The 18413-nt window shown below is 56.6% G+C and overlaps 1 protein-coding gene across 3 annotated transcripts in view; it reads left to right on the forward strand.

Annotated features, from left to right (window-relative positions):
- The window catches only part of PTPRE (protein tyrosine phosphatase receptor type E), a 94557-nt gene that overhangs the window by 71907 nt on the left and 4237 nt on the right, over nucleotides 1–18413 (forward strand). For 2 of the 3 annotated variants that reach the window (XM_040486784.1, XM_040486785.1), the window contains 10 exons: nucleotides 2862–2981; nucleotides 4164–4327; nucleotides 7931–8066; nucleotides 8381–8530; nucleotides 8863–8956; nucleotides 10230–10306; nucleotides 11166–11300; nucleotides 14091–14216; nucleotides 14948–15114; nucleotides 16905–17040. In XM_040486784.1, coding sequence (XP_040342718.1) covers nucleotides 2862–2981; nucleotides 4164–4327; nucleotides 7931–8066; nucleotides 8381–8530; nucleotides 8863–8956; nucleotides 10230–10306; nucleotides 11166–11300; nucleotides 14091–14216; nucleotides 14948–15114; nucleotides 16905–17040 — 1305 coding nt within the window. The remainder of the gene's footprint in view (nucleotides 1–2861; nucleotides 2982–4163; nucleotides 4328–7930; nucleotides 8067–8380; nucleotides 8531–8862; nucleotides 8957–10229; nucleotides 10307–11165; nucleotides 11301–14090; nucleotides 14217–14947; nucleotides 15115–16904; nucleotides 17041–18413) is intronic. The other variant, XM_040486783.1, reaches the window with a different exon arrangement.

The raw sequence follows: 18413 nt of genomic DNA on the forward strand, positions 1-18413 counted from the left end.
GCCATTGACTTTTTACCTAAGGGGCACAGACCCGTACTACATAAGGCAGAGCAAGGTGTGATGGTGGTTTCTAGAGCAGGAAGGAGGGGACCCCAGAGGGAGGAGCAGTCCCCCTTGGGTGTAGGTCAGGGTGGGGGCAGGAGTGGCACCATGTCTGAAAGGCTGGAGGGAACTTGACCGAATCCAGCCCGAGAGAGGCTCCGGGGGCAGGGTGAGGTGATCATAAAGACAGGAGTACCCGGCTGGGCTCGCACCTCGAGTGCCCCCAGAACCGCTGGCAATGGGTCAGGGAACTGGGCTGGGGTCTCGGGCTGGGGTCTCCGGTGACAGACTGAGGCAGGCGGCCCGGGGAGGGTTTCTCTGCCAAAAGCAGGGCCTGGGTTTTCAGAAGTGAGTTTTCACCAGCACGAAAGAATCGCAGGCTAGAAGGAGGCTTGCCAGACAGGGGGACGCTGTTCTAGCATGTTCCAGCTTGAGGCCCAGAACAAGGGGGGGCTGGCCGGGGGCGAGGAAGGCTCTGTGTGGTGGGAGACGTCTGTCCTCCTGGTCCCTGTCTGGGCCTGCCGTGTCCCCACGCGGTGCTGGTCTCCACCCTGGCCCTGTCTTCGCACACTGGCAGGGGACCCCCAGGCAGCTGGGCTCAGGGGAAGGGGAAGGGGAAGGGCTGCCCCCCTCCCCCCTCCCAGGATGGAAGTAGGCGGCCTGCTGGGGCAGCTCAGCTGAGGCCCTAGGCAGACACTGGCCCTCAGGCAGAGTCCTCCCCTCCCCCCCGTGCCACCATCACTGGTTTGTTTTATGTCTTCCAAAAAGCACAGGAAAAAGCCTCCAGTCCCTGTTTCCGGTTGAGTAGGATAGAGTTTTTGTTTTGTTACCAGGCCGGTTGGGACAGAGCTGGAGAGGGTCACTCTCATGGGGCGAATCCTGTCCTGTGGATGGAAAGAGTGACAGGAGACGGGGGGTTCCAGGCAGGAGCCCTGAGCCCTTCCCACACTCTCAGCAGATGCCTTGGCAGGACCCGGCCCCCAAAGCTTCGCGGGGAGCCCCGGGTCCCCTGGGACCCGTGGCTCCACTGCTGCCACTTGCAAGGGGGTGGGGGAGGGGGCTTGTTTACACACATGCGACCCAGGGAGACTCAGACACCCTCCCCCTCTGCACCCCCCCCCCCCCCGCCGTCATGTTACTCGACATTTATCTCCGATCTTTCTCTGAAGCCTCCTACTGGATTTTTCCATTTTTGTGACTCAGAGCCGGCCTCTTCTGTATCTTGATTTTGACCATTTCAGATGAGACCATTTCTCAGTAGAGTTCCCTTTTCTTAAGTGCTTACCCTTCTCTTATTGTCTCCCGGCTTCAACATCTTGGCTGAACGTTGTGAAATGCGGTTGCTGTGACATCTCGTGATCTGACTGGAGGGAGGGCACCTTGGGCGTCGGGTGAGACCAGAGGTCAGAGGGTGGAGAAGCGTCCACACCCACAGCCCTGTGGGGGCCTCGGAACCAGCCCTCAGGCCCCGGGCCAGAGTCTTTCAAGGGGAGAATCTCAGGAGGTCCTGGAGGGTCCCCAGGAAGCCAGGACTGGCCTAGATTAGCACTTTTGGGTAACTGCTTCTCTTCAAGGCACCTCAGAGATGCCCTGCAGTAGGGAGGGGAAGTTGTCCTACAGTGTCGTAATATAAATGCTGGGCCTGGTAAGTGCCAGGCTGCCTTTTTTCATAAGACTGTTAATCCTCGTGACTTATTAGCTGTGCCACTCGTGGGCAGCTTCCAGAATAAACTGTCTGATGTTTATTTTTGAGAGAGAGAAAGAGATAGAGTGTGAGTGGGGGAGGGGCAGAGAGAGAGACACACACACAGAATCCGAAGCAGGCTCCAGGCTCCGAGCTGTCGGCCCAGAGCCCGACGCGAGGCTCGAACCCACGAACCGTGCGATCATGCCCTGAGCCGAGGTCGGATGTCTAATTGACTGAGCCACCCAGGCACCCTGTCTGTCCGACGTTTAGAAGGCTTCTTAAGCACATCTGGGCCCCCATAGGTGGGTCCTCACACACTCCTGCACCCCGTGTTCACGGAAGACTGTTGCCCTTTAGGCCTCTTGCGCTCTGTCCCCGGATGGAGCCATTTGTAGCTCCGAGGGAGGGAAGGTAAAGAGGTGGGGCTCTGTGTGGCAGGGTGCCCGTCCTCTGCAGATTTCTGCATCTGCCTTGTCCTAGGCGGAGATAAGTGGGGAGCGTTAAACTGACCCCTCTTCCGCGGTGGGCTGGCCAGCTTTGTCCTCCGTGAGCCGAAGGACACCCTGCTGGGTCCAGTGGGAAGCGTTTGGGGACACGCCGTCCTCCCGTGAGGCCCAGCCTCTGTTGGTGTCGAAAGCAGACAGGGGCCCAGGTATAGGCTCAGGGCTGTTTTGTGGCCTCAGTCTCCCAGCTTCCACACCTCCTAGTGCTCTTTCCCAGCTCCGGAACTGTCCGAGGGAACCTGGTGTGTGTGAGGAGGCCCTGTGTTGATGCGGGGGTGGGGGGATGAGGGCGCTGACGTGTCTGAAGGGCACACACAGACTTATTAACTGTTTCTTAAAGTTTATTTCTTTATTTTGACAGCGAGAGAGAGAGAGTGCATGTGCATGAGCAGGGGAGGGGCAGAGAGAGAGAGAGAGCATGTACACGGGCATGCGTGAACGGGGAAGGGGCAGAGAGAGAGAGAGGGAGAGAGAGAGTCCCAAGCAGGCTCCTCACACAGAGGCCAACACAGAGCTCGATTCCACAAACCGTTACATGACCTGGGCCGAAACCAAGAGTCAGACGCTCAACTGCCTGAGCCACCCGGGCGCTCCAGACCTATTTCTTTCTCTTCAACTGTCCCACGTAGGAGAAATGCTATCAGTACTGGCCGGACCAGGGATGCTGGACCTACGGAAACATCCGTGTGTGCGTGGAGGACTGTGTGGTTCTGGTCGACTACACCATCCGGAAGTTCTGCATACAGTCGGTAAGCGTTCTGAGTTACCAACTTTCTGGAAAGGCAACCCTTCGAGAGAGCAGGGTCAAGAATAAATACACGTGTCATTATTTTTAGCATGAAGAGCCTCACCCCCACCACAGCCTCCCTGCAGTGTTGGAGCAGCTCTGGCCGAGGGGGGGCTGAGTCGGGAGGAAGTGCGGGGGTGGGGGTGGGGGCGGGTTTGGGCCTTCGTGGACCGAGGTCGGGTCTACAGGGGAGGAGACAGGTGCACCCCTAGTCTTCAGACAGCTCTGGATGCTCGTGGGCCTCAGTCACTGTTTTGGGTGGAGGAAGGCGGGTCACTTGCATGGGGGCACGGGGTTTGGGGTCCCCCACTCAGTCGCATGATGTCATGTCACACACTGAAGTGATGAAGTGAGGTTTTTTTTTTTTTCTAAGTCTCAAAAGTCGATCTGTCACCTGCTCAGTATTTTTTGCCTTTATTTCCTACTTGTCCCTACTCCATCCCTGCCTAGAAAAACGTAAGGCACAGATGCCTGTGGACAAAGCAGATGAAATAGAGATTTAAGATATATGAAAACCAGAAGATCATGCAATCACGAGTCAAAGGTGGAGGGATTGGCATAGTCAGATGGCAGAATAGGAGTAGAGGATGAGCTTGATGGTGATGGTGTTTGCTCTCCCCTGCTTGTGTCCCTCCCGGACACACTGACACGCGCGCGCACACACACACACGCACACACACAGGCACTTCCACATACACTATCCAGCCTTCCATGATCCGGCCAGAGAACCGCACCCATGGGCCTTTGGTGGGGAGGAAGCCTGAGAGGCTCTGAGCGGGGCTGGTGGGGTGGGGTCTCCCGTAACGGGCCAGCCACATCTTTCCCCTCAATCTTGAGCCTCGGGGGAGCGAAAATGTTTGCTGCTGGCAGTTACGCAGGCAGACCCCGATGTGGCCTCCCCGCTCACGAGCGGGGTCTGTGAACTCCAGGGTCGGCTTCAGGGATGCGTCTGGCTGCCGGGGGCCTGGGCCGGGTGCTGTGGGTCCTGCTGTGCGGACCCCTCAAGCAGCCATCATGCTGCCGGTGGACCCACGGCGGCCCGGGGCCTAGATGGCAGGGGTGGAGGCGGCGAGCATCCTCAGGAAGTGACGCTGGGGGAGGGGCGGGCGCTGTTCCCCCACTCACGTGTCCCCCTTCTCCGCAGCAGCTCCCCGATGGCTGCAAAGCCCCACGGCTGGTCTCCCAGCTGCACTTCACCAGCTGGCCCGACTTTGGAGTGCCTTTCACCCCCATCGGGATGCTGAAGTTCCTGAAGAAAGTGAAGGCCCTCAACCCCGCCCATGCTGGGCCCATAGTGGTCCACTGCAGGTATGTCGGGCCGGGGCCCCCGGAGGACTCGCCCTCGTGGCTGGGCCGGTCCCAAGGTGGGCAGAAGGAAGGACAGGTAGGGGCGTAGTAAAAGCACCCTCCTGCCCGCTGTGAACGCAATTACTAGTGACAGCTTGGGGGATCCCTGGGGGTGAGAGCCAGAGGGACATTCAGCCCACTCTGTGACAGCAGGACCTGTCCGTCAGCAGCGTCTGAGGGGGATCCCCAATTCTTAAAACAGACAAAAGCCGAGGGGCCAGGTTGATGGTGCTCCTGGGGCTCTGGCAGGTTCACTGCCCCCGTAGACCCCAGGTCACCTCTGGGGACAGAGATGGAAACCATGCTTCTATGGAGAGCCCCCCCCCCCAAGTCTTTCTACATGAGTGCGCGAGGCTCAGAGGGGCTGGGGGCCGTGGCCCAGGAACAGCCAATAGTGGCCAGGAGCAGCTGTCCAGGGCGGGGCGTCCCCCCTCCCAGCTGCCATCTCCTGGTCTGCAGTGGGAGGGACAGTCCTGGAGGGGCCCGGGACTCGACTCTGAAGGTAGGCTGACTCCCTCTGGGGCTTTTGTCTGCCTGCCCAGCGTGGCCGCTGGTGCAGAAAGTCACGTACGAGAAAAGGCCTCGGACTTCGGGTTGGTTGACTGGCTTGTGCCCTTTCTGCTTTTGAAGACAAAGGCACAGTGGTGAGCAGTGCTCCAGGCCAAACTCCCCATCCTCCCGGTGGGTGCTCAGTTAGAACCTGAAGACAGTTTGGGGGCCAAAGGGGAGGCCCCTGTCGTCCGGCCAGGGATAGACTCCTGGACCTGCCACTTGGGAGCTGAGGGACGTTGGAGCATCTGTGCGTCTCGTGAGGTGGCATCCTTGGGATTACACCTGCCGGCCTATGAGCTCCTCCCAGCAGGTGCACTGGAGAGGGGAAGGGGTGGAGGCCCATGCTGTGCGGCCGCAGCTGGGGGTCCCGTCAGCCGGTCCCGTTCTTGCCCAGGCTTCGTGAGACTGAGTCTCTGTGCCGCTTCTGCCGAACTCCGGTGTGGCCGGTTCCAAGCATCTGTATCACTGTGTGCAGGTGCCTTTCGTCCCTCGTCCCCTTTGTCCCTCGTCAGTGCCAAGATACTCAGAACGAACTTGGCTCTGACAGCCAGAAACAAATACGATCCTGAGGACGCCCTAGCGAGCGGGGCCCGCCATCCATGAAGCGGGAACAAGCCTGGCCGGAGGGGCCTGAGTCCCATCAGAGATCCAGGGCCCTGCCGTAGCAGGGACGGCGGGTGCTTCCCCAGTAGCCTGTCCCCAGGCCCCGGGGTCCGACGCCCTCAGCCGGAGAAGCCGTGGCAGGGGGTCTCCGCATCCAGGTCCTGTTGGCTCTACAAGACCGTTCCTGCCGCTGCGGGCTCCCTGCCTCCCGCTCCCTGTGGTGGTGGCCCCGCTCCGCCCTGGATGGCGGGAGGTAAAGAGACGGCCTCTGTGTCTGGTCGGAGGGCAGCCGCAGGGAGCTGGCTCCGTTCTGCTTTGTCCCCGTCCCTCCAGATCTGTCGTGCTTGTGACATGTCGGCGAATGACCACTGCCCGTTCTCTGCTCCCTTCTCCCTCAACCACAGGTGCCCGGGGCAGGTGCGTCCGCCGTTCGTCTTATTTTCGCGCTGGGTGCCCTCTGTGGCCGTGAGGCTCAGCTCTCACTCTTGAGTGCCTGGTCGTCTCCCTGCGGTTCCGTGTCCCTCTGGCACAGCTGCTGGGGCTCCCGGGTTCTCCTGTCTTCTGTCACTTTCTGTCTTTGCCACCAGGTTTTTAATGGACAATAAATGGAAGGAGTGGCGCCCTCCGACTCGGGCTTCCCAAAGCCCCCCTCCTCTCTGGGGGAAGGAATCCTTCCCCTCCTGGGCTGAAGCCCCCTGAGAGGCCGGTGTGGGCAGATGGGCGGTTCTGGGCGCCTGTCTGTTGGCGGTGATGTGGTGGCAGGAATTCGTGCCAGGAGGGCAGGCCTGCCGGAAGCCAGCAGGGTTAGGGAGAAGGCTCACACTGGCTATCAGCTCCCGAGACCCAGGGCGGACTTGACTCCACCTTCCCACCCCCAAGTTCATTTTCATACAGGATCTGCTCTGGGCTCCGGACCATGCATGGCCCCCGCCCCAGGGCTCTGACTTCCTGATGGCCATCCTTGCTGACACACTTATCCTCAGCATTTGGTTCTTGATCACTTAATAGGACATTCTGTGCCTGAGTCCCCCTGAGAACAGCGTCCCCACGGAGGCGGCCAGGACGGGTCAGCTGGCCTCAGCCTTTCCATGGGGGACCAAGTGGCTTCTCCCACATGTACCCCAGGCCAGGTGGGGGGGGGGGTCCTGTAAGCGGCTCAGGGACCTTCACAGCCTTGCAGGGAGTTATTTTGTGGCCTCCCTCTCATACCTGTTGGGTAGTGTCTCACCTGGCCCTGCACCTGATGATTTTCTCTGACTTCGTATCTGAGAAAGAACTAAGACTCCCAGAAGACCTCTCACGTTTCACCTGTTCTCCCCGCTGAATGAGGGGATCTGCCCAGGGGGACGGTCTTCGCCGCTGTCCTAGCCCCGTTTCGGAGACGAACTGGAGAGAGTGGTGTCTCCCACCCACCCAAAGGGGAAAGTGGGGGACTTGACTCATTAAGTCGTGAGTCTTTTTGTTAGATTTCTTTCTTTCTTTCTTTCTTTTTTCTTTTCTTTTCTTTCTTTCTTTCTCTTTTCTTTCTTTCTTTCTTTCTTTCTTTTTTCTTTTCTCTTCTTTCTTTCTTTTTTCTTTTCTTCTTTCTTTCTTTCTTTCTTTCTTTTCTTTTTTTAAAGAGGGTAATGCTGCAGGGGCTGGAGGGAGTGGTTCATGCTGCATAGATGAGTCTGGGTCACTAGGGGGTTCCTCCTTCAGCAGATGTTGGCTGAGTGCAGCTCTGTGCCCACTGAGTCCTGGGGGCCGGGGAACAAACACGTATGGCCCCACTGTCTGGGGGAGATGTACCTAGGACGGCGGGCGGGGGGAGGGTGGGACCGGGATCCCAGCGGCACAAGGAAACCCAAACCCAGGAAGCCAGTGGGGCAGCTTCCTGGCCAGGAGACTGCTCAGCTGTGACCCCAAGGGCCAGCTGGCTTCAGCCAGCCGCGGGAGGAGGGCTGGGGCGCCAGAGAGAGACCCAGTGCCTCCCATGAGGACTGGCCTTGGCTCAAGAGCGCACAGACGTAGCCTGGGGAGCCTCCTTTTTATAACGAACTTGGAAAAGCCATTTCCAGTGTGACGTTGGAAAAAATCCACTTGCACACACAACAAGAAGACGGCATTTGGTAATAGAGGACGATTACAACCTCACGTGAGACGACTACGACAGATTTTTTCGACATGCCTTTCAACAGTGTCTAGTTATTAGAGGAACAGTGTCAGATCATTTTACGAAGATTGTGGTGCCCTCTGGTGGCCTCCCCGTAGACTTGCTCTTCATTCACCAGGGAAAGGCTCGGTTAAGCGATGGGCTGTATCTCCCAGTTGAGGGCAGCGTGTCCTTCCGTCCAGGTGCACAGGTCAGCTTTGGCGGGCGGGGGGCGGGTGCCGTGGCTCACGACTCGGCCTCTTTCCTTTCCCCGGCAGCGCCGGCGTGGGCCGGACGGGCACCTTCATAGTGATCGATGCCATGATGGACATGATGCACGCCGAGCACAAGGTCGACGTCTTCGACTTCGTGTCGAGAATCCGCAACCAGCGTCCTCAGATGGTTCAAACAGATGTGAGTAGCCCTCCCCCAGCCCAGCCCCTCGCCCTGGGGAGAGCTGCACAGAGCAAACCCAGACACCTTGGCCACCCCCGGACTGTCAGTGCACGGGTAACAGTGCCTGGCAGGGAGAAGGTGCTCAGTAATGCCCGCTGCCATATGGTCCTCACTCAAGGCCATAAGCGGTCATTGGTAATGGCTGCGCATCTGACTTTTGCTCCCAAACCTCCCTCCCTTGGCAAAGCGTGGAGTTGGTTGCTGCTGAGCTGTGAGCGGCCAGCGGTGGCCGGGCAAGCTCGAGGGCGCGGGTGCTCTGGGTCTCCTCGCAGATGCAGTACACGTTCATCTACCAAGCCTTACTGGAGTACTACCTCTACGGGGACACCGAGCTGGATGTGTCCTCTCTGGAAAACCACCTGCAGACGCTGCACGGCACCTCCACCCACTTCGACAAGATCGGGCTGGAGGAGGAGTTCAGGGTACGTGCGAAGGCGGGCAGCCGGCCAAAGGAGTCCCCTTTCAATCGCCCACCCCCCTCTGGCCCGAGCCCGGAACAAGCAGGGTGGCCCTCCCGCCCATGACGCAGAGGGAAGAATTCTCGGGGGCTTTCAGAGCTGAGCAGGGGCCCGTGTGGGGGAGCGCGTCACGCGTGGGCTCTCATCTCTCAACATTCGGGAAGCGTCCGGGGTCAGAGACGGGCCGTTGTTGCGGGTCAGCAGGCGCCCTTGACAGGGGTGTTGTTCCGGGGTTGAGGGAGTCACGCGGGAGAGTCCGTGTCGGAGCTGTGACCCCGTGTCCTCCTTGACTGCAGAAACTGACAAATGTCCGGATCATGAAGGAGGACATGAGGACAGGCAACCTGCCGGCCAACATGAAGAAGGCCAGAGTCATCCAGATCATTCCGTGTAAGGCAGCCCTGGGGCCGCCCCGTGGGATTGAAACCCCAAGGCAGGACGGGATTGGGGCTGGCACGCTGGGAGAATTCTTTGACTGCCCGCCTCTGTAAGTCAGGATCCAAGGGCAGGACAGCCCCCGGGCCTGGGGTTAAGGGCTCCTGGGGGGCTATGTCAAGGGTAGGTGAGAGAACACCCACCTGTGAAGCAGTGAGCGACCCAGACAGTCCTGTGTGTCAGGCGGGCAGCATCTGATACGAGATGTAGGTGGCAAGACAGAGGGAGGACTTCCTGGAAGCGGAGAGATTTGCTCTGGTCGTGACTCTGGGGCTGCATGGTTCTCATCTCATCCAGTAGTCCCCCAAGCCTGTATATGGAGGAGGGGGCCCTGCTCCAGGCCAGGGGACCTGAAAGGCCTTGGAATGGGCAGGGGTGGAGTTGGGACCCTGGCCTGCCCCGAGGTCCCAGGTAAGGGGGAGAAAGAGGATGGGGTGCCCATGTTTGTTGAGTGCAGGCAAAGAAACAGACTCCACAGAGATCAGAGGGACCGCAGGAAAGGAAGGGAGAGGGTGAAGAGAGAGAGAGAGAGAGCACCTCACTGCAGATGTGGACTCAGGGTTCCCGACATGCTTTAGCGGTTGCCGAGAATCAGAAGTGCGTGAAGGCTGGGGCGCCAGGGTGGCTCAGTCGGTTAAGCATCCGGCTTCGGGTCAGGTCATGACGTCACAGTCCGTGGGTTTGAGCCCCGCGTCGGGCTCTATGCTGACAGCTCGGAGCCTGGAGCCTGCTTCGGATTCCGTGCCTCCCTCTCTCCTCTCTGCCCCTCCCCTGCTCATGCTTTGTCTCTCTCTCCCTCTCTCTCTCAAAAATAAACAGTAAAAAAAAAGTTAGAAAAAAAAAAGTGCATGAATGCTGGGTGAAGCCTGCTTCGGCCTGAGACACTGGCTTCTGTGCGGCTGCAGCCATAATTCCAGGTCACCTGTCGGGCCACATTCCTTTTACTCCTGAAATGCAGTATTTTTAATGCTTATATTTTGGTATGAATTACATCAATTCCTGGCACACGAAAATGATAACTGGGGTAATTTCAGAGCTTTCCTACCAAAACACAATTTCCTGGGCCAATTTAATTAACCTACTTTATAAAGTAAACCTTCCAGGGACTTGACTCGACTTCGCGATTTTATTAACAAGTTTTGTGTTTTGGAAGCTTGTAGCCACAGAGTGAGCTTTGCAAGGCAGGGCGCTGTTTGTGCTGTGACTGAGGGATCATACTGCTTTGCAGATGACTTCAATCGGGTGATCCTTTCCATGAAAAGGGGTCAAGAATACACAGACTACATCAACGCCTCCTTTATCGACGTAAGTATAGCGGCCCCGGCTGTGCTTTGCAAAGATGACTGTGACCTTCATCCGTGATCACAGACTCTTCATTAACTCATTTTCACGATCAGGAAGGAGTCCTGAAATCCCAACCGTTTCGTTAGCAGAATTACTTGCTTCTAAAAAACAAAAAACAAAAAACACGAACAATGAATTTTGGAAACAGAGGTAACAGGTGCACTGCTAAGGAATTTGCTTTATGAGGCACGGCGCTTTATCTTTGACGTCTCTAATACGCACCAGGGTCACATGGGCCCTTGCACGGCTGGCTGTCCTGCAGTCTCTGTGCCCTCCTGTCCATTCCGCGTGGACGGAGCGGTTGTGCACTCCGGGCTGACCGTCACCGCCTGTCTCCACGCACGGTGCGCCGAGCTGTGAACTGGTTGGGGAAGGACGCTGCGGCCACATCTGCGTTAGCACGTCCGTTTGCAGATGAGAAAACGTTGCCAGAGGTCACTTGGGCCACATGGAGGAACTGGATTTGAATCCACTTCCTCTAAGCCCGCCCCCAGTCCACCACCATGATGCTAACTGAGCCGAAACACAGCAACACACGAGAACAGAGTCATCGGTGCTCCCTCAGGTGGCCGGGGCCAGCGTGGCTCATGCCACCCGCTCAGAGGCGACCCCTGACGCTGCAGAGGAGGTGGCTGGGTCGCAGAGGGAATGGGCATCTCGGGCTGTCGCTGCGTGCAGGTGGTTTGCTGGGGCCCAGCCCAGCCCTGGAAGCCGGAGAACATTTTCCCTGGCCGGGCCCTGGCCTCTCCTGCACCCCGCTGTCCATGGTGGAGCCAGGAGGAAAGGGAGTCAGACTCTAATCTCTGTTCCCCCTTTGAAGGGCTACCGACAGAAGGACTATTTCATCGCCACCCAGGGGCCCCTGGCGCACACGGTGGAAGACTTCTGGCGGATGGTCTGGGAGTGGAAGTGCCACACGGTCGTGATGCTGACGGAGGTCCAGGAGCGAGAGCAGGTCAGGGACGCCCGCCGCCCTGCCCCCTGCGGGGGCCTCCCGAGAACCCACAGCGCCCCTGGCGGCCCCCCGCCACCGACAGGTCCCACCCTGTGGCAGCCGTCAGCTGCCGAGGCCACAGGGACTGGGGAGGGAGCCAGGCTGGAGACGAAAGAGGCTCCACTCTTGCTCAGCCATGACCGCCCACTGGCTTTCGCTCTTAGCCGGCATTTCATGTAACCTATCTTAACTGTCTTCGAGACATAAGGACGTAGGCGTTGATATGTGTGTGCCTTACAGGTGTTGTCCTGGGTGGGCCGAATGACTCAAATGCTTCCCTTTCCCCAGAGACCCGTCCAGGGCCTTCTTGTGTCTTTTATTGAATGACACAGTAAATACTCGTGAACCCACCGTCTGACTGAAAAGCCAAACCTTACCAGTGTTGTACATCTACCTGTACGTTACCCAGGATAGAGCCGCTACCCTGAATCTGTGTTTCCTTTGCCTTCTTGGAAACAGCACATTGACGTCCAATTCACATACCATTCAGTTCATCCTTTTAAAGGGTAGAGCTCGGCGATATTTTTTAAATTTTATTTATTTATTTTGAGGGAAAGAAAGCGTGTGTGCAGAGCTGGGGAGGAGCAGAAAGAGAGGGAGAGAGAGAGAGAGAACCTTAAGCGACTCTGCACTGTCAGCTCAGAGCCCGACTTGGGGGTCAAACTCTCGAACCATGAGAACCATGACCTCAGCCGAAATCAAGAGTCAGACATTTAACCAACCGAGCCACCCAAGCACCTTGCAGTTTTTAATATACTCACAGCGTTGTGCAACATCACCACCATTTAATTCTAGATCGTTTTTGTCACCCCCAGAGGAAACCCCACACCCAAGAACAGCCACTCCCCATTCCTTCTTCCTCTAGCTTCTGCAACCACCATGAATTTGCCACTTCTGGACATTTCATGAAGATGAGTTCCTACAACATGTCTTGTGTGATCGAGTTCTTTCACTTAGTGTAATGTCTTCAAGGTTTAACCATGTTGTATCAGGAATAAGCTCTTTTTTTCTTGACAAATAATATTCCATTGTAAGGACAGGCCATATTTTGTGTATCTGTTCATCAGCTGGCGGACATTGGGTTGTTTCCACTCTTGGGCTGTTACACATTATGGTGGGAACATTCATGTTCAGGTTCTGACACGGACCTGTGTTTTCATTTCTCTTGGGGAGACGCCTAGGGGCCAAATTACCGGGCCGTATCATAACTCTGTCGTGCAGACTCATACACCTTAACATTTTGGAGAACTGCAGACTGCCTTGCACGGCAGCTGCCCCAGTTTGAATTCCCTCCGGGAGTGGACAAGGGCTACAGTGACTCCTCATTCTACCAACATTTATTGTCACTGGTCTTTTTAAAGCCATCCTAGTGGATGTGTTCTTTGCTTTTTCCAGAAATCTTTTCAGATCATATACGTGTGTGTCTAAAGCAACTACTGCTTTTGAACTTCATACAAAGGGTATCATTACAGTGCGTGTTCTGCCGGGACTTGCTCCTTCCGCTCAGAATGATGCTTTTGACACTTTCCTACCCTGATGCGTATCGCTGTGGTTCATTCATCGTGATTCTATTTTGTTCCACTATACAAACTGGACATCCTAAACCCACTTCTCTATCCCTTCTCCCGCTATGGGAATTTGGGATGATGCCACGTTATTGTTTTACACATGGTGCTACCTACCAGTACATTCTCCTTCGTGTCTCATGCTGCACAAGGAAGAGCAGACTCCAGAGGGACATTACGCCACATTGGAGAGCATGTGACAGTTTGGGTTTCCAAGATACTTCCTCACTGCTTTGCCAAGTGGTTCCGTTTCCCAAAGCGGACACTGGTGGTGTGTGAGAGAGATATTCGATCGACGCCCCTAGTACCGTCGGGCATCCTCATTTTTGTTGATTGAATACGAGTACCTGTCATCCCTTTGTAGCTTTGATTGGCATCTCTTTGATTCCTGTGAGGTCAAGCCTCGCTTCATATATGTATAGATGGATGTTTTCCTCTGTGCAAGACGCCTGGCCATGCCTTTCTCCCGTTTTGCTAGTGAGTTGTTGACTCTTTTTATCTTGACTTACAAGAATTCTTTACATGTTCTTGATACTCACCCTCGGCGGGTTTTACGTACCGCAGATGTCTTGTCCCAGTTGATGGCATGTCTTTTCACTCTTTTGAGAGTGTTTGTTGATGGAGTGAAGTTCACTGTGTTGCCATCTGATGTTGCAATCTTCGAGCCGTGGATGGTTAGCTCTGTCGGGGTCTTGCTTAACGAGTCCTTCTGCACACCTCACAATGGAAAGACATTTTCTTCTAAGGCCTTCACGGTTTTGATTTTAACTTTAAGTATTAACCCATCTGGGTTTATTTTTATGAAGACTCAAACCTACTGCATATGGTACTGTAGGTTGTGCACTGCCCAACTCCAGGAGGGCTGGACCGTTCATATCAAGCTTGGTAGGTTGTGAGTCAGGGACCCAGTGCTTTTCCTGCATGGAAAACCAATTTTTCCAATTCCACTTATAGAATCTTTTCTTTCCCTCATGTCCTGTATCTGAGTTGCAAATACATGCATGTCTGTTTCTGGATTCCCTTGGTCAATGGGTATTAACGGGCATTCGTATTCGTATTCATATGTGGCTTACTTGGTCAGATGAAGTACGTTAAATGGTTTGAGAGTGATTCTGCCTCATATCCTCAAACTGCTAACAGCAAGTTATTTGCTATGAGACTTAACATGTTATTTTTTTACCCCAAGGATAAATGCTACCAGTATTGGCCAACAGAGGGCTCAGTGACTCACGGCGAAATAACAATCGAAATAAAAAGCGACACGCTTTCCGAAGCCATCAGCATACGGGACTTCCTGGTCACTTTCAATCAGGTATTGTTGCCAGAGTGCGTCCAACCCTTGTAGACAGAATGCACCGCAGCATCCCTCAGGGTCTGCTGGTGATGGTACCAGAATGTCCTGCTCCTTCCACCTCCTCTAACTGGTACCTTAGGATCCACGTTCAGTGCGGTGAGTAGGGAGCCATGTTACAAAGGGGCAGGTCTCCTACAACGTTCGCACCCTCGGGGTCACCTGCCTCCTTGCCGCACGAGATGGTGGAGCGGAGTGGCCGACCCTAGAGGCGTCACACGGCCACCACCTCCGCCTTCGGGAGAAATGGCAGTGGTGGGGGCGCAGGAGGAGGAAAGGCCGTGGATCAAGCCACAGAGGCCTGTCCAGGCTTGTTCAGAGCCCCTAGGACAGGAGGGGTCTTGGCTTCTTAAGAAAGAGATGATCGTGTTGTCTCCCGCAAAGTTGCCAGGGATCCCATAAAGGTATCTGGCGGGCCCTGGCGAGGGGCTCCAGGGAACATCCTCTGGATGTCTTGCCCCCACTCGGAAGGAAATACTGGCATCCCTGCCCTTTAGGGTGCACACAGCCCACAGACCGCCTGGTCAGGCCCCTCAGGCCCGCCAGGTGGGGACCGTGCTGGCCTTCGGAGGCCCCAGGAGGGGCCCAAGCCTTGGCGCGGGTCCCCGGGAGGACGGGTGGGCCCGGGTCCCGCTCCTCGGTGGTCAGGGTCCTGTGGCCAGGCGGCACTGAACGCCCTTCCCCGCCCGCAGCCCCTGGCCCGCCAGGAGGAGCAGACCCGACTGGTGCGCCAGTTCCACTTCCACGGTTGGCCCGAGATCGGGATCCCGGCGGAGGGCAAAGGCATGCTCGACCTCATCGCGGCCGTGCAGAAGCAGCAGCAACAGACCGGCAACCACCCCATCACTGTGCACTGCAGGTGGGCGCCCCCTGCAGGTGGGGCCAAGCCAGACCCTACGCCCGCTTAACTGCTCCCAACGGCGTCATTGCCCTGGACTGTAGGTTTCACCTTCCCCGTACACAGAGAGCGTCACAGGGATGCGGAAAGGTCATCTGCTGTACCCGCAGGATGCATTTGGGGGGGAGGAGTCAGGGAACCCGCTCAAACACACGTTTCCGTATGCCTTTTAAGTCCTCAAAAACCCCTCCAGGCACAGCTCTGACAGACCCACTTCCTGAGCCTCGCCTGCCGGCCTTCCTTTTGAAAGACTGTTCGGGCCCATGTACCCGCCCCTCCCTGTCCTCTCCTCTGGGCTTGGGGAGCCAAGTCCTCACTGTAGCACACCCTCGAGGCAGGAAGGTTTTCTTGAGCCACTCGAGGATGTCCAGGCTGGGATCGCTGCCCAAGGGCCGCAGCCCCACCCCAGCCCCGCTCCCAAGGCAGGCACAAGGGAGGCCAAAGGAAACGTGGCTGGGGGAGCCCCTGGAGACAGCTAGGCACCCACCAAGGCCCTTGATTAGCAGCATCACAAGTGTGGAAGGGTGAATCTGGCCCAACCTAAAGACGTGCCGGCTCACCCTCCTTCTGTGCTGACCCACTTCTGGTTATGTCAGAGCCCCTCCCCGTGCCAGCAGCAGGGGCGGGGGCAGGGGGGGGGCGGGTTGGCCACCAAAGCAAATCTCTTCCTCGCAGGAGTTTGGGGTGCTTTCCTTGTCAGGGGTGCTAATTTGCTTCTGAAGCTGCCCTTCTATTTATTTTTCCACACGTGGCTTCCGTTTTGCGTGGCTGCCGCTTGCCCCACCCCACCCATCCCTTGTAGCCACCAGAGCCTGGGCCTCGCTTGGGGGGATTGGAACTCTCTGCCTGGGACGGGCCTGGGTGCGCTTCTGGCCTGGCCAGCAGGTGGAGCACACGCCCCGGGTTTCAGTTCCAGTGGGCTTTGTAGAAGTCTTTTAGAATAAACTGGAAACGAGTGCCCGCCTCCCCAGACCCGGACTGAGTGTAGGACACCAGGGATGCAAAGACGAACAAATCCCACAAGGGCAGATGTGGGGACAGGTCACTGAAATGGGACGGGAGCCTGAGAATCAGCCCACCCGGGGTGGGGCGGGGTGGGGGTGCCTCTGGGGCCTGGAGGGCTCTCTGGGGGGAGCCAGCTGAGCCCGCCCACTTTGGGCCTGGCCTCTTGTCTATCCTAAGGCTGCCTGGGCTCTGCTCTTGTGGGGTTTATCCAGTTTATCAAGAAAATGACCGTCTTGAGTGGACCCAGATCTTCATCGCTGGGAAGTGTCCCTTATCTAACCGTCCCTGGCAGGGGACGCCCTCTGTCTTAACATCACACCTCATGAGCCACCGCTTCTCAGAAGGCGGGTCCCTCGCACAGAAGGAGAATCCAGGCCGAGTTACCGCTCCCCAGACCTGAAGCAGGAGGGTTCGCATTTCTGACAAGTTCCCCGGCAACGTTGATGCTGCTGGTCCCGGGGACCATACCCGGAGAACCCCCCGCCTACACGAGTTGCAGCTTGAAAGCTTGTGCCGGGTCTTGATCCCACTCATGAGCTACCTGTCTGCTGTAAGTGGGCCAGTGCTTTAGGAATGTCACGTTTGCGGACTCTCGCTCCACGCAGATGATCTTAGGAAATCCAAACCTGGCTCATTTTCGGGGGCGATTGCTTCTGTGCTGATGTGTGGGGACGGGCTGCAGGCCGTCCGCGTCTCGTCCCCACGGGCAAGCCCCGTCGTCTCCCTTAAGTACTTTTCCTCCGCAGTGCTGGAGCTGGGCGCACAGGTACATTCATCGCGCTCAGCAACATTCTGGAACGAGTGAAAGCCGAGGGCCTTTTAGACGTATTCCAAGCTGTGAAGAGTTTACGACTTCAGAGACCGCATATGGTGCAAACCCTGGTAAGAAACTGAGTGGCGAGGGTGTTTCCGGAAGGGCCGAGAATTGTCTGTGCTGAGTGTGGGGAGAGAGAGGAGAGCGAGCTTCTCGGGGGACGGAACTCAGGGCATTCTCCCCGGTGAAGCTCCACGGACCCTCTCCTTCCCTTGAGTCTGGCTGGGGACGGTCCCCTGGGCAGGACACTGGAGGAAGGGTGTAGCCATGACTTCAGACTTTAAGACCCCTTGGACAGAGGCACTGAATACACCAGCTTTCTGTGTCACGGTGACTATTCCGCCAGATTCTAGGGCCATCCTCTTTCATTCTGTGACAAAAACACACGCTTCCTGGTTTGCAGAAGACACGCTTCCTCAACAAGTAATCATTTGGCCCCAGTAAGTGCAATTTCAAGAAATGTTCTCACACATCCTTTTTCTCAAGTCTTCCTATTTGTAGATGTGCCCTCCTCGCCCGCTCCTTCTGTATACTCACAGGGTCCCCAGGCAAGCAAGCCATCACATGGGCCCCTCCAGCACATTCCCGTCGCAGGGACAGCTCAGCCGCTAGGATCGCCTGAGCAGAACGGGGTTCGCCTCGCGCCCCCAGGCTGGGCGAGAGTGCGGGTCTCACCCTGAGGGCACACCAGCCTGGCCTGGAGAGTGTTCACAGTCCTGCTCCGTTGCCAGGCTGCCCTCACACTTGCTGGGGTTGGGCGCCAGGCTGGCATCGGCCTATCTCTGGCCCTCCCAGGTGGTCCCGAAGTGAATACAGGTTCGAGAGCCACTATCAGTAAAGGAAAACTGTGTGCCTACCAGCCCCCCACCCTCCTTGCCCCCACGCCCCTCTTCGGGCCATGACTGGGGCAGAAACCTGAGGCTCCCCTGCTTTCCTTAGAGCCCTGGTCCCAGTGCGGACCGTCCTTGCTAGGGCTCTGGAAGATGCTAGAGGCATCTTCTAAAGGTTATGCCTGCCTACTGACAGCTGATACCTCCTACAGGCATCATGAACTTGAATGACTTTGGGCATGGGAAAAACAGAAGCAGACCACTCCCAGGAAGATTTTCTAGATGAAAATAATAATGATAACGGGAATACCTTCAAAAAGAAATTCAGAGTTTTTTTTTTTAATTTTTAATGTTTATTTTTGAGAGAGGGACAGAATGTGGGTGGAGGAGGGGCAGAGAGGGAGGGAGACACAGAATCTGAAGCAGGCTCCAGGCTCTGAGCTGTCAGCACAGAGCCCAATGTGGGGCTCGAACTCACTGACTGCAAGATGATGACCTGAGCCGAAGTTGGGACACCTAACCAACTGAGCCACCCAGGTGTCCCAAGAAACTCAGTTTTTAACTATGAGCCATACTCTTTCAGTTTCTTTCCTGTTTTTTGAGTCCACTCC

This window comes from Herpailurus yagouaroundi, unplaced genomic scaffold (genome assembly GCF_014898765.1).
Source record: "Herpailurus yagouaroundi ecotype Mexico unplaced genomic scaffold, PumYag 163, whole genome shotgun sequence".
In the NCBI taxonomy this organism is placed as follows: Eukaryota; Metazoa; Chordata; class Mammalia; order Carnivora; family Felidae; genus Herpailurus; species Herpailurus yagouaroundi.